Here is a 16502-nt window from a genome sequence, read left to right as displayed (position 1 = left end):
TAAGTTCAAAAAATACCTTAACACACCGACTAACCAAAAAAAAAAAAAAACAAGTTGATGAGTTGATCTAATTTGTCCCACTTTAGTCAAATTTCTAATATATAACAATATTATAAAATTATGTTTACATACGTTTTATTGTATATGTTTATGTAATTATTGAACTTAAACCAACTTAAGTATATAAATGTTCGCTTTTAGTTTGTAATACTTCAACTCGACAATACTGCATTATATTTTTCTATTCTGTTAATCTATAATAAAAAAAGTGACAAAAGAAATAGCATAATATGATTTGAAATTCTCATATCCTTAAAATTTATTTAATTGTCAATAATCTAGTTCTTAAGTTACTACATGTTAAAAAACAAAAGGAAAAAAAAAACTGAAAAATAATTTTTCAAATTTTATATGATAATTCTCAATTTCATCCAGATCTAAATCACGTTAGAAATCTGAAGGAAATAAAAGGAGGAACAAATAATGAACCGACTCAAACACTATTTAACGATTAATGTGGATAAATCAGATTTTTGGATAATAACCATGCTTGCATCCACTTAACGCAAGGGTCCTACACTTTGTTTCCAAGAAAATCAGAGCCGTGTGAATAAGAGAACTTAAAAACAAAAGTCTAAACCGATCAGAAAGGTATCTGATGCCTCTTCATTTTACATAATTAACACAAAACACAACAAAAAAAAGTTACAAGAAAGAATCTCTCAAATGAAAGAAGAAGAAGAAGAAAAATACAAAAACACTTTATAATCATCAAAATTAGTCTAGTCGATGAAGTCACTACAGATTCCCACAATCACACACCCCTTTTTTTTCTTCTTGTCACCACCATTTCCATATCTCATAAAAACCATATTATATACAATTATAAAATAAAAAGACAATAACTAGAAGAACCCCACCAATAAAACTTGCTATAAATATACCAAAGCTCCCATTTTTTTTCATCAACAAAGCTTCTCTCTCTCTCTCTCTCTCTCTCTCTCTCTCTTGGCCTATCATCTTTATTTTTTTGTTGGTTCAGTTCGCTATCAGACATATCTGAAACCCCATAACTCATAAAGTTTCACACTTTCTCACATCTCTTACTCCAAAGTTTTTGTCTTTCCCCAAAAACAATGGTCGACGTTGATCGGAGAATGACCGGTCTCAGACCATCACACGCCGCGGGTCTCCGTCGTCTCTCTGCACGAGCCGCTGCACCAACGACACCAACTGTAAGAAACAGTCTCGTCTCTTTCTCATCTCTAGCTGATCAAGTCATCTCACACTTACACACCTCAAGGATCCAAGTCCAACCGGGTCTAACCGACTCCGAATTCGCCATAGCCGAAGCAGAGTTCGCATTCGCTTTCCCACCTGACCTCCGTGCAGTTCTCACCGCCGGTTTACCCGTCGGAGCTGGATTCCCAGACTGGCGTTCTCCCGGAGCTCGTCTCCATCTCAGAGCTATGATCGATCTTCCCATCGCCGCCGTGTCGTTTCAGATCGCGAGGAACACTCTCTGGAGCAAGTCTTGGGGTTTAAGACCGTCCGACCCGGAGAAAGCTTTACGGGTCGCGAGAAATGCTCTCAAAAGAGCTCCTTTGATGATACCAATCTTTGATCACTGCTATATTCCTTGTAACCCGTCTTTAGCGGGTAACCCGGTTTTTTACATTGACGAGACCCGGATTTTCTGTTGCGGGTCGGATCTTTCTGATTTCTTCGAGCGTGAGTCTTCTTTGTTCAGAGGCTCCGACACGTGTCCGGTTGTTTTAACTAAGCAACGTTCGGTTAGTGAGAAATCAGCCGGGCCATCGTCATCGTCGTCGTCTAATTTATCAAGAATGAGTTTAGATTCGGGTCGGGTTCATGGGTCGGGTACACCGAGATGGGTTGAGTTTTGGAGTGACGCGGCGGTTGATCATCGGAGGAGAAACTCTGCTTCTTCGATGTCTTCGTCACACTCTTCGTCGCCGGAGAGGTTTCTAGATTTACCAAGATCAGAGACGCCGAAATGGGTCGACGATTACGTGAACCGGATCGGGTCGGTTTTAAGAGGAGGCGGGTGGAGCGAATCCGACGTCGATGATATTGTACACGTGTCAGCATCTGGATTCTTTGAGGGTGAAATGGTGATTTTAGACAATCAAGCGGTTCTTGATGCGTTGCTTTTGAAAGCGGGTCGGTTCTCGGAGTCGCTCCGAAAAGCTGGATGGAGCTCCGAAGAAGTATCGGATGCACTTGGTTTTGATTTTAGACCGGAGAAGGAGAAGAAACCGGTTAAGAAGCTATCTCCTGAACTAGTCCAACGAATCGGGAAACTTGCTGAGTCGGTTTCTCGGTCATGATATATTCCAAATATCGAGATTCTTTTTTCACTTTTAATTACCCCCTCAAGAATACTATCACTATATTAAAAAAAACACAGAATTAGATTTTAACGTTTTCAAAAAAAGGTATAAAATATGTGTAATCTTGTATTTGTTATTTAGAAGCAAGAGATTTTAAAAAATGGGGTGAGCGTTGTTGCACTGTGAAGAAAAAAAGTACACTAAATAAGTAATAAATAAAGAGATCCAAATTTGTATATTAATATGATTTGGTGTACAGCTCTGATCATTTTCGCGATTTGTGTGGGGGGACTAATTTGATCGATTTGTTTTTATCGGGGTGTTTTTTGAATTAATTACTTTTGGGAAAGGTTCGTTTGTGGAATATCTATCTATAAAATCATCAAAAAGAAGCACAAACGCACGTGTGACCAACTTGGGGTCCCGCGATCGATGCCAAAGCCGACGTCGTTTTCTTAACGCAACGCTGTCTTTTATTTAACCTTTGTGGTTTTTGTAAATTGTACCCGTATCGGTCGACGTGAAAAACAAACTATGAAATGATTACTTTTTTGTTAATATACTATGAAATGATTACTAAACCACGATATAAAACAAAGTATTACTAGTATTTTTTTACTCAATCAAGAGAAAAATTATTGACAAAATAGAAAAGATCAGAAATGAAAAAAGGAAATCGCAATTTTTGTTTGATAGTTGTTGCAGATGGTTTAACATGTTATCAACAAATGCTATGTTTAAAGTTTAAACCAAAAGCAAGTAAACAAAATAATGTTTTGGAAATAATTTGGACAATTATTGGGAAATGTTAATAAGATAATTCAGCCAAATACAAAAGATGTGTACTACTACTAGCTGATATACCAAACACACTTAATAATCCAGGAAAAATTATGAGGTTAGATGAGATGTATCAGACAATCTACAGCTAGGTACACTCGGAAATAATATGTTTGCTTACGTTGTGATCAGTGATCATAACCAACCTTTTACCAGTAAAAGGACTGTTGTTGCAATCATTATATCCAAATAATAATAATAATAATACTATTCCTTACATTTCTGGTACTATTATTGTATACCAAACTTTTTTTTTGGTATAATTTTAAATATTTCCCATAAAGAGGAAAATAAACATATTCTTCATTAGAGCATAGGTTTATTAGTCAAACAAAAGACTTTCTGATGTAACCGGATGAATTTTGAACTGGTAGAGATAATTTATTTGTGACATATGAGAAATCAATATTACTGTATTTTAAAGCAGTACTAAAAATTAATACAAACCAAACCTGACCAAGTTGATTACTTGAAAAAAAAAAGAAGCAAATTATGATGAACGAGTTAGCGACAAGTTTACTTTTTATCGGAGATTATATGATACTGTAGTATCGTACTTGTAAATATTTTAATGTCGGTCCACAATAATAATATCTTGAAAACGGTCACTACCACCACTAAAAGAAACCATCTGACCAGACCGTTGCTCCTGCGATCGATCACGTGCAGATCCCACCGCCCATCACGTTCCTCCTCATCCGTCTCTTTATTCCAACATGACATATCATATCGGATCTGGGCCGTTGATTAGACAGATGCGTATGAACATGTGGTGGGCGTGGAGCAGACGACCGTGAGAACTCGTGAGTCCGTGTATCATAAAACGTTGGTTCGGTCCGCTTAATATGTTACGTGTGTCGTCTGTTAAGTGTGAACTATTTATTAGTTGAGGCTTTGACTTTCCACCTTAATTATTTTTAATTTGAAAATTTGTGTGTAACTGACATATAATTTCATAGATTCTCTAACAACTTGGAGAAATATAAGAGATAGTTTGGTATAGTCTTATAGAGTTCCTCTATTTTCAGAAGAAAAAAAAAATGAAAAAAGAAACGTATCGTTTTAGTAAATTTGGACGTCAAACAAAAATAAAAAAATTGTAAGTACAAACTTTTGACTCTAGTGCTTGCACTGTGGGGCAACCACAAGTCTGGTCCAAGATCTAAGGTAGATATGGGAGTTTGGATCCATGATGATATTTTCTGAAGAATCTGAAAACCAGAAGTCTTACAAGTACGTTCGATAATAGTGTTATAGAGGCATATACACACACCTTAAAATAGTATGCTGGATTATGATTCTTTTGGTTTTACATTAAACTTGTAACCTAACTATTTATACTTTTGATTATGTGTTATTTTTAGATATGAAGAATTGAAGATTTAAAGACCCCAACAAACAAAAAATAGTAGTTACTATAAAAACGAAGTAAAAAATTATGCGGTTATTAAAAATAAGCAACTCAAAATCTTATCACTTTTCCGTCTTATTTTCATATTATTTAGAAATAAAAGTTAGAGGAATTCTGCAACCAATTAGTGAAATTGGCTTCATTGTAATCTTCAAAATGCAAAGGAGAAGGACAAAATTTTGGGGGATTTTGTCTGCCCCATCCGCAGTGCCGGTCTGACATTTTTTAATGCCCAACACAAAAAAAAAAAAAATTATGCCCCATAAATTTTTTTTTTGGCAAACTTATAAATATAAATAACCATACTTTATTTAGTAAAATAATATATAACCATACTTAAACTGTAAAACACTAAAACAATATGTTTAATTTCTTAACCAATTTGTAAAAAGAGAAAAAGGTAAAAAACAAAATCTACTTTTAAAAAAATGTTTTTTTAATACTTTTGCCTGCAAAATCAACAAGAAGGTTTACGAATAACAAGCAAAAACTTGAATCAAATTTGAATTCTATCTTGATGCTTTATATTATTTTTTATTCACACAATCACAAAACAAGTATAATAATAGTAATCATAGTCATAGATTCACTATTGCTAACCCAACACCAATCTACGTATCAAAAGACTAAAGCTATATAAGTCTTGAAAATTTTTAATCAAAATCCAGCATTTTGTTGCTTTAGGGAAGTCTTCGGTTGAAGTTTCTTAGGGTTTTATTAATAAAAAATGCTACCAAACAAAAGAAATTATTAACAAAATGTTTAAGTAACATTTTATTAATAAACTTAATGCCCATAAAAGATGGTAAAAAGAAAGCCAAACAAAAAAAATTATAAAAAACTTAGAATTTTTTTAAAACATAAAAGACCTCAATTTTTTTTCTAAAATAAGCCCCATATATTTTCATGCCCTAATCCCTTGCTTCACTAGATTGTGCTATGGGCCGGGCCTGTCCATCCGCATCATAGAAGTTTTCGTTATATCAAAATAGCATATTGCCCTTATTAGAAAAGTTATATTGACATATATATACTACCAAACGTAGAGAAGTAAAAAATTTATAGTTGAAAATCGTAATTACATTCGTTAAAAACTAAAGAAATTATATGAAAACATAGTAAGGATTATAACTCCAATCCCTCTTCTTGATTACTATAAGAAAATAATTGGATGATTAAAAAACTAGTTAAATTTTCTACCACCACTACTTTACTATTAGCAAAAGAACCATTTGCTTATTATGATTATAAAAGCTATAGGCCTGTATTGGGCCACATAAGTACAAAACTTTTGACTCTAGTGCTTGCACTGTGGGGCAACCACAAGTCTGGTCCAAGATCTAAGGTAGATATGGGAGTTTGGATCCATGATGATATTTTCTGAAGAATCTGAAAACCAGAAGTCTTACAAGTACGTTCGATAATAGTGTTATAGAGGCATAGACCGTCACTACCAAAATTGACATGTATAGTTACTATAGATTTTGTAGGTATAACAAATATATTGTAGCAAAAAATTATTTGTTACAGTTTAGTTACAAATAAACTTTGTAACTATTTCATTGTAGCAAATTTCACCATCGTATCTCTTCGTCGCAAATTTGCTACACAGTTGTGACAAATTAATTTGTATCCATTGCTACTAATTGCTATATATATATTTGTAACTAATTTTGACCAAAAGAGTGGTCGAAAATACTGACCAAATAAATGGTCAAAAATTTATGACCAGTAAGGTGGTCAAAAATAGTTACGACCAAAAAATGGTCAAAATCTCCTGACGAATAAATTGGTCAATAATTATCGACCACCTGATTGGTCGAAAATTTCTATATTACTGACCCAAAAGAGGTCGAATACTTCATATTATAAAATGGCCAAAATTGTTTTTTTACAAAATTATATTAAAAAAAAAAACTGAATTTTGTTCTTTTAAATTACGTAATTAGAATAACTAAAGTGAAAAGAAAAGTCAATACATAGAGAATGTTAATAAATACACATACTAATTATCATCTCCATCCAAAGCCTCAACACTTGGAGGAACCAAGTAGGGAAATTGTTTGAATAACACTTTCCTGAAATAATCGAGCTCTTTGGCTTGCCGTGCTTGCGCTTTTGCCTGCTCAGCCTGCGCTTTAGCTTGTTCTGCTTGTGCTTTCTCCATTTCTAATATCTTTAAGTTCGCAGCCTTCAACTCTTCTTGCATTACCAAACTAGAAGTATCTGAGAATTTAGAGGAGGATTTGTTGAAGTGTGGAAGACTACCGAAGCCAAAATGACTTCTTTTATTATCCTTAATCTCCTGAAAGATTAAAATAATAATCAATTTAGCAAGGTAGCATTCCTAAATGTAAGCGTACATACTTGTTAAACAGAAACATGATACATTCTCTTTTCCAAAAGATTATAATCAAACCACATACAGTGTTAGGTTCTAGCTAAATTTTTTATTATTTACCTTTATAAGACAAACTCATCTTTCCAATGAATTTTGTTTATTAAGCTAGATAATTACACTCACAATATACAAAAGTTCTTATGTAATACTTTATTTACCTGAAAAAAAAGCTCGTTCATTTCAGATTGGGAAAGCGAGTTAGATTGTACCAATCCATCTTGTGTCTCTTCAGAAAGAATATTTTGTTCTTTCTCAGAAACATTCTCAGCGATCCGTGCAGCCTTTTTGTCAATAATGGTGTTGGTCTTCTAGCTTGTATGTGTGTCAATCATAAAAGCCACCATGTTTGGAGGTTCACCAGCTTCTTTTGTCTTATAATTATAAAAAGACAACCAACATATGTACAAATGATGTTAGTTGGTATAAAATCATAAAAAAGTATCACATGTATCTATTACCATTTCATCGAAACGTCTTGCATAAGACTTAGAGCCTGTGGTGTGTGCTGCTGGACCGTCACCTCCGCGATTGCTGTTTCGATTGCCTTTGTTTTTATTAGCCATTTTCTCCGCCATCTCACTTTTCCAGTATTTGACATATCCATTCCACATATCAACATTCGTCATCCATTTGGGATGTCCTTTCCCATTTTTCCATCCCTTTTTCCATGAATATAGTTGGTTCTTAAATACTGATTTAGCAACTCTATCATAACTCTTTCGTACAGATTGCGAATATGTGAGATTCCAATTATATTCTTGCTGCAATAACGAGAAAAAAGTCGCATAAAACAATTTTTAACAACAATAACAAAACCAGATTTGTATTTAACATTTATAGAACTGACCGCAAATGATTTGAACCATTGTCGTTTAATTTTCTCGGGGAGTTCAGAATATTTTGCACAGAACATTGGGAGATCTGACTTCATCATCTGCAACACCGACTTAGTTGATTTGTGTATCATAACTAAACCTAATCATAAACAGCAAATCAATATTAGTATTTGTTAAAATAGCAATTTAATAAATCAAGTATTAAAAAGACACTCTTTGGTAGATACCATGTTGTGTTGCCAGCACGAGTAGGGTGGAGCACCGTCATGGATTCCCGTCCCGGAGTCAAAAGCAAGTCAGTGATTGACATTTCTGAGAATGTTGCTGATGAGTCTTCGGTCTCATGAACGTTGTGAGGTACTTGGTGCAGATGTGCAGCAGATGAGGTTGGGCTTTGATTATTATTTCGATTAGATTGCCATTGTAGGAAATCTAGAAAATCTTGAGTTTGAGTAAAATCAGCAGGTTCCATCTGGAAAAAAGAATCTTTGAAGAAATCAGCACAAAAGAACAACAACAAAAAAACATTTGATCCATGATGAAGAATGAAGAGATAATGAAATAATCTATTCTTTTACTCTTTGTGAATATGCTATCAGAGGAATTTTGACTTAGTACAAATTATTTATGATTATGTGACAACCCAAGTAAACAAATCCTCAAGACATTGACAATAAGAAAGGGAAAAAAAATAAGAGAAGCAAGCGTTTTATGCCTCATTAGCAAATATATATTTTATTGTTGACTGATAAAGATATGTAGTTTGTTTTTAACAAATCTTAGAAATTGGAAAGTGAAGAAACAATAATAATTGGACTCTCAAAACCCATAATCGTCCCTCCAAGCATCGAGAATTCAGAACAAAAATCAAACTTTCCCTTCTTTATAAGCATCGACAAATCAAAAGTCAAACCCCCATCGACTTTAATCAAATTGGAACAATCATAAATTCACAAAATCCATCCGAGTCAAAGAAATTGAGACTTAATAGAGAAAGATACATAGACAGAAAGAAGGGGAGATGAAAAGATCGACCTCGTTGTTTATGGCGGAGAATAAAGACGAATTGAGACAATTGTGGTGGCAAAGAGAGATGAATCGAAGGTATGTGATGTAGATCTACGAATTAGTAACGATATCTATATAGCTACATTTAGTAACGAATTAGCTACAATATCTATTTGTCACTAATTTGTAACAATTTATAGCTATCATCTGTTATTAACTCTTTTGTAGCAAATTTTTGTGGCTATATAATACAAATTTACTAGTGCGTTGGTTTATACACACACCTTAAAATAGTATGCTGGATTGTGATTCTTTTGGTTTTACATTAAACTTGTAACCTAACTATTTATACTTTTGATTATGTGTTATTTTTATATATGAAGAATTGAAGATTTAAAGACCCCAACAAACAAAAAATACTAGTAGTTACTATAAAAAGAAGTAAAAAATTATGCGGTTATTAAAGATAAGCAACTCAAAATCTTATCACTTTTCGGTCTTATTTTCATATTATTTAGAAATAAAAGTTAGAGGAATTCTGCAACCAATTAGTGAAATTGGCTTCATTGTAATCTTCAAAATGCAAAGGAGAAGGACAAAATTTTGGGGGATTTTGTCTGCCCCATCCGCATCATAGAAGTTTTCGTTATATCAAAATAGCATATTGCCCTTATTAGAAAAGTTATATTGACATATATATACTACCAAACGTAGAGAAGTAAAAAATTTATAGTTGAAAATCGTAATTACATTTGTTAAAAACTAAAGACATTATATGAAAACATAGTAAGGATTATAACTTCTATCCAGAGCCGGCCCAACCCTAAAGCAGGCAAAGCACATAGGCCACATCATATAGTAAAAATTTTAGTAATATATTTTTGAGAGATTAGGTAGATCTATTGGATCTGTGTCATACAATTATGTGGCAAGTCATGGGTTCAAACCATCAACTCTACTGATCATACAGTTTTTTTTTCTTTTTCTTTTGCTTTTTATTTACAGTTTTTGGTTTTTGTTTTTTTTTACAAAAATTTGAATTAACTTGACTACAAGATATTATAATATTCAAACAAAACTAAAATTTTATACAAGAATATCAAAATTACTTCTTCTCCTTAATCTTTATTTTATTATAGTAATACATTATTACAAACTACTTTCGATTGTCTACAAGTATTTGTTATAATAAAAGTTAAAAAAAAATAAATTTTAGATTGTTATTACATTTTTTCCATGTTTTTAATAATATTTTAGTATTGTAGTGAAAAAAATATTAGTTTTATATAATAAACAAAATTATTTTTCTATGCTTTAGGCTACCAAAATTCAAGGACCGCCCTGCTCCAATCCTCTTCTTGATTACTATAAGAAAATAATTGGATGATTAAAAAACTAGTTAAATTTCCTACCACCACTACTTTACTATTAGCAAAAGAACCATTTGCTTATTATGATTATAAAAGCTATAGGCCTGTATTGGGCCACATAACTTTTCAGGCCCATTTAATTCTTAACCCTTAGCTGATATTATTTGTGATGTTGTATGTCGGTCCTTTCTCCCTAACCGGCTTTTCTTTTGTTTTATAGATTTTCATGTGTAATGCAATGGTTACTGAAACATTTTAAAAGCCATTTATTGTTTTGTCAGAAAACAAAATATCCCACGTAATATATTATACAAATTTGTGATAACACATTTAGATATCGGCTTATAATTATGTGATATATATCGTTAACAACATTGAGAAGATCTGACGAGTTTATTATTTTCTGTTTAATCCACATTTTTTACCATCGCTTTCCTTATACTCCATATATGGAAGACAAGACAAACTATTTTGCATTATCCATTCAATTCGTTCAAAACATATATTCAATAATAGAGAAAAAGAACACAAATGTATTATCTTAGAGGAGACATTTTACATATGTCTTGTGAGGTGCACCGGAAAATAAATAAGTTGAGTACATTTAATATAGCACAAGGGACATGGATGGGTATTAGAAAACAAGAGTCAAAGAATGTACCAAATACCAAAAATCTACTAAAACTAAGACGCAAACAAATAAAAGAGAGCAGAACCAATAATAGGGATATTAGAAATGGGTTGTTCAAAAAAAAAAAAAAAAAAAAAAGGGATATTAGAAATGGATCCGCGCTATAACGCGGGGAAATATTTATTCATATGTAATAATTTATACTAAAAGTAGCAATAAACTTTAAATATTGTAAAATATGTTATTTGTTTAAAGTACAACATATAATATATGTTGCATCAGCACTGATATTATTACTAACCCGCTCTTTTGTTTTTTTGGACAAACCCGCTCTATAATATGATTGTGAGTTTTGCAAACCAATTTGTATATTCTTAAAAGTATTATTTTAAATAAATAATATTTATATTATAAATTATATGATTATAAATGTATATTAAACCATAAATAATATTGATGAAATTGTATGCATGTACATACCCGCATGGCATAATAACATGTGAGTTTTACATAACTGCATATATTTTTACATTCCTGTAAAATAATAAAACAATTAATATACATGATATTGGATAAAATGTTATTGTAAAACACATAGATCAGTTTGCTCTATAAAACAAATGGCTATCCAAATTGATTGAAAATATGCAAATTGTATTATGTTATTAAAAATCCATATGATAATTTACAATATGATATAGATGAACAACCATCATATTAGAAATGAGGAAGAGGTAATGTGAAGATCACAAGATTTTTAGAACTTAAATTAGTATAATACAGTTAATACTATAATGTATGATAAGAGACTAAGGGCATCTCCAATGGTTCTCTATTTTTGCTTCTATTATAGAGGAACTCTATAATAGAGGTGAGTTTTACTCCAATAGTTCTCTATTCTCACCTCTAAAATAGAGATTGCTATTTTTTCCTCTATTTATAGAAGAACCCTATTTTTTTTTTTACAAAGGTTCCTCCATAAATAAAGAAAAAAATAGCAATATCTATTTTAGAGGTGAGAATAGAAGACCATTGAGGTAAAAACATTATAGAGTTCCTCTATCATAAAGAAAAAAATAGGGAAAACCATTGGAGATGGTCTAAAAGAGAGGGAGAGAAGAAAAGAATATGTTTTCATCATGAAAGTATTTACTCATCTTCTATATTTATAAGAAGAAGAAGTGTATCCAACAATTTAATATTAATTTTAGATATAATTATATTTTTTAAAATTCTGCACATTTATTAGGAGCAATTAATATGAAAAATTACCATAAAAATCGGTTATTAATTATGACAATTAATACGAAAGATTTGTTTCAATAAAAATAGTAACTTCCTTGTATTTGTTATACGATTATATCATAAGAAATTTAATAAAATTACTATTGTTTTCAATTTTTTGGTTTCTATTCATATCCAAATAATGGTAGTAAATATTTTAAATATTAGGAAATTAACAAAATTAATGGAAAATATTTTAATAATAATAAGAATAATTTCTAGTATAATTTTAAATTTTATAATTAAAATAATGTTAATTTCTGCTATATATATAGATATACATATATGCCTTTTATATTTTTTATATCAAATTATTTTCTTATATAAAAATAATTGTTTCGTTTTTGAAAAATTTCATATAGTAATCTCTTATATATCAATATTTTAATTTTAATTATATATTTTTAGTTAGATATTTAATGAAAATTTATTGTAGAATATTATATTAAACGATCTAGAGTATATCATTTATAATTTATGATATATGCTATATTTAGTTTGATTCAATTTGCAAAATTTGGTAAAGTTCTTGTCCGATTAAATATTAATTGATAATGATTGATAGTTTCCTAAATTACAGGAACACAAAATATTTAAGTAACTAATGTGGTTCACTTATAGAAAATCTATTTAAATTTTAGTTTTAAATTATAACCCGATAACCCACTATAAACGCAGCGGATATTTTATAGGGAGATTTTCAAAAATAGCACCAATTTAAGTTTTTGTTCCAAAACTAGCACACATGATTAAAAGTTCCAAAACTTGCACACAATTATATATTATTAAAATAAAATATTAATAACACTATAAAATTGTCAAAATCGTGAGATTTTAATAATCTTGTTCTCTCTCACTTGGCTCTCTCCGCCGATTCCAAATTCATTCGCAGAAGACGTTCCACCGGCGAACCCAATCGAATATGTGAGTCATCAAGTCTAAGTCAGTGAAAAGCATGAATCTAAGGACTGGAGAGATCTTTGAGCTCTCGTTCAGGAAGACGAGATAGCCCAGGATTCACAGGTCCCAATCTCCGTCGGCTCATCTCGCCGTTTGGGTATGAGTCTCCGTTCGACTCAGAAGGATGGCCTATGTGGCTTATTGCTGCTTATGGCGATTCAATCAAAGACTTAACACCTCGTCGTGCTACCTCATATGAAAAGCTCGATAAGGTGCCTTAAAAGCTCAGTTCTTTAAATTAAAAAGTTTTTGTTTTTTGTGTTAATTAAATGATGTAAAGTTTTGATTTTTATTATGAATTAGATTGGGCAAGGAACGTATAATAATGTGTACAAGGTTGTAGCTTTGAAGAAAGTTAGAGTGGTGAGTTTTTTTTCTTGCTAATAAAACCAAAGCATTAGTAGTAGTGATTATATGATTTCATAGGATACAAATATGAAATTTCATGTTCAAGGTTGTGTACATTGTATTCCCCTGTAGACACTAATCACTAGCTTCACTTCAATTTCCTCTTCTAACTAAGTAGAATTCTATTAAATGTAATAGGGAGAGTCCGTTTAACTTTTTTTTTTTGTGTTAGTAGGGAAAGTTGTGATGGTTTAGGATTTAATAATTTTGATTGTTACATGTTTATTGTTTGTTGCTCGTGTATTGATGTGTTTCTCAGTAACATTTGAAGATTAAGAAAATTTATTGTTTGTTGCTCGTGTATTGATGTTTTTCTCATTAACATTTGAAGATTAAGGAAGCATTGTTGAGAATTCATGAAAACTTTCCTGAAATTTATTCCTTGATTTCAATTTTTGTTGCAGGAAATGGAGTTAAAGATTTCTCTAAGCTATGTCATGTTGCAGATGATACAAGATGCATATATATTTTGGATATCTGTAGATGAGACTGTGTTCCTTTATTCAATTTTACTCTATCTGTTGTTTTGACATATATGATGCTTGATAAACTTTTTTAGATTTTCTGGTACTTGTATGATGTATAACATTCTCACATGTTTTATGTTAGCACTTTGCTTTAAATGTGACTAAACTTCATGAAAGATTATATGAAATTTGGGAATGAGTATGTGAAATTCAGGAAGGATTCTATGAAATTCGGAAAGGATTTCCTGAATTTTTTTGAACTTCATAATGACTTTCATAAGAAAGTTTAGATTTCCAAACATTAGAATATGCACAAAAACGAAATCATTACCCTTCACTAATGGAGTATCTACTAATATTTGACACATTAATCCAAAATATACAAAGAATATTTTCAGAAACACATAAATTTAAAATTTATGAAGAGTTCAATAATATCTAGGAATGACTTCTTGAAATTCATGATGGTCTTTATAAAATAATAGTTAAAAAAAATTACATCTTAAAGAGTTCTTGCTTAAATTCAGGTTGATTTAAACATGTTAAGTGCTCTGCCATGGAACATCTTGTTCATCATCAACTCTATGTTTCTTTTTTGGAACAACATACTCAACTTCCATACACTGTTTCTTTCTTCTTTGCTGAAATCAATATGTAAACAAAAAACCCACATTACAATGAAACACATCAAAGATATCACACACTTCTCCAACACATGACACAAGATAATTCTATCTTGTAAAGAAACATTTCAAAGACATCACACTAAAATCCGTTTAGGAAGGTCTTCCTAATATTTACGGATCTCTTCCTAATATTTACGGATCTCTTCCTAAATCATCTAGAGGTCTTCCTCATATTTACGGATCCCTTCCTAAATTCATTAATATATGAATGAAATTCCAAAGTAATAAGCAAGCAGACCTCTAACAATAATACTAGCAGTTACCATTCTCACATAACCATTCCAAATCTGTATAGCTGAAATGAATGGGACAATTCTAAGACTGAAACTTTTTCAAGAAACAATCAGACTAGTAAAAGAAGAACACATGTCACTGGTCCCTTAGACTCTGAGCATTCATGTTACAGCATAAAAGCTGGGGAATGGTAACTACTAGTCTACACACCCATACTTGCACCTAGACGTTCACAAGAATCACAAGGATTGCAAAATCAAAGTGTTTCTGGTTAGCATTCTTCTCCTTGGACACAATCCACCTCCCAAATCTAGCCCCAAACCCAAAAAAACTCCACATTCTCAACTCCATCAACCCACGTTTGAACTTTCACCTAAATGAAAGAACCACATGATAACAAATCACACACATAAACTTCACCAGATCTTAATCCATTATATGAAACACTTCTCTTTGATTGAGAATCAAACTTCATAAACCCAATAAGGAACATGCCTTTGAACAGAAAATGCAAAAATGTGATCAGAATTATGTTTGGACATGCTGGTAAAGAGAGAAAAATTCAAAAGACGACTCACAAATCCCCAACCGCATCTATTAAATTCTTGGCCTCTTTTTAGTTGCATCTGTATAAAATCCATTTATTCCTTTGAGTAAAGCAACACCTCCTAAAAACCTAGCTTCACATGTGAATCACCAAACCCAAAAAATCAAGAAATCAGTTAGTTTAAAGACACATTAACATGAAACAGATTCTCAAATTGATTTGCCAAGTTTTTTTTTACTTATTCCAGCAAAAACATCAACGGCGGCGCATCTAGAAAGCTAATCATTGTTACAAAGCACACCTTCCTTATCCAATCAGACTCACCTATACTTTCTCCCAGTCATCCGCTATTGTTGTCACCGGAGGACTCTCCGCCGCCACACACTATCGTAGACTGATTAGCTTAAATAAACTCTGGTTGTTGATCAGAATCTGGTGAATGAAGATGTTTTTGATGTAGATTTTGATTGTAAATACACATCTCGGCAGCCACTGGAATCTTGGATCCGTGGAGATGGAAGAAATGGAGACTCCAGTGACAACGAACGTCGGAGATGGTCTTCGGCAACGAGAACAAAGCGAAAACGAGAGAGATAGAAGATATTGATATTTTAGAGTTTTCTTAAAATTAAAAGTATTTAATTATATTAAATTTGTGCTAAATATGGAATATTTGAGAGTAGGGGCTAACTTTGGAAGAAAAATATAGATTAGTGCTAGTGAGGGGTATTTCTCTATTTTATACCCGAATCCGACTTCTTAGGGGGTGTATTCAAAATAGGATTTTAAAGGATTTGTGATTTTTTTAAAAATCCCCTGTTATTCAACTAGTGATTTTAAAATCACTTCTCAAATCCACTGTTATTGAATATGGAATTTGTTAAAAATCATTTAAAATCACTCACAATCCACTGTTATTCAATTAATAATTTGCAAAAGTCATAACAAATCCACTGTTATTCAAAATGAAATTTTGTTTTTTTAAGAAAAACATAATAGTGATTGTGACTGACTTTGGATACATTTTTGTAAGGAAAATCCTATTTAAACAATCCCACCTTTAAA

The 16502-nt window shown here is 31.7% G+C and overlaps 1 protein-coding gene, 2 long non-coding RNA genes and 1 pseudogene across 5 annotated transcripts; 2 read left to right on the top strand and 2 right to left on the bottom strand.

Annotated features, from left to right (window-relative positions):
* Positions 1-866: 866 nt before the first annotated feature.
* Positions 867-2596, top strand: LOC104711577 (uncharacterized). Its single transcript, XM_010428277.3, has one exon. It carries the CDS (start codon positions 1137-1139, stop codon positions 2349-2351), a length of 1215 nt encoding a protein of 404 aa, XP_010426579.1. The 5' UTR covers positions 867-1136; the 3' UTR covers positions 2352-2596.
* Positions 2597-6512: 3916 nt separating this feature from the next.
* On the bottom strand, positions 6513-9007 carry LOC104711576 (uncharacterized; annotated as a pseudogene). Its single transcript, XR_015566263.1, has 6 exons — positions 8878-9007; positions 8054-8314; positions 7854-7940; positions 7452-7800; positions 7165-7367; positions 6513-6910 (listed from the first exon to the last, which is right to left on the bottom strand). The product of XR_015566263.1 is annotated as an uncharacterized LOC104711576 (transcript).
* Positions 9008-12952: 3945 nt separating this feature from the next.
* On the top strand, positions 12953-14146 carry LOC104711575 (uncharacterized). The gene is made up of 3 exons (XR_015566993.1): positions 12953-13307; positions 13399-13458; positions 13908-14146. It is a non-coding gene; the product is annotated as an uncharacterized LOC104711575 (long non-coding RNA).
* A 160-nt stretch (positions 14147-14306) lies between these two features.
* On the bottom strand, positions 14307-16158 carry LOC104711574 (uncharacterized). 2 transcript variants are annotated; one of them, XR_755340.2, is made up of 3 exons: positions 15762-16158; positions 15469-15566; positions 14307-14611 (listed from the first exon to the last, which is right to left on the bottom strand). It is a non-coding gene; the product is annotated as an uncharacterized LOC104711574 (long non-coding RNA). The 2 variants fall into 2 exon arrangements; XR_755339.2 differs by having other exon boundaries at positions 14415-14611; positions 15469-15570.
* Positions 16159-16502: the final 344 nt, after the last annotated feature.

This window comes from Camelina sativa, chromosome 9 (assembly GCF_030686135.1).
Source record: "Camelina sativa cultivar CO46 ecotype springtype chromosome 9, ASM3068613v1".
NCBI lineage: Eukaryota > Viridiplantae > Streptophyta > Magnoliopsida > Brassicales > Brassicaceae > Camelina > Camelina sativa.
This window is presented reverse-complemented; position numbering and strand designations above follow the sequence as displayed.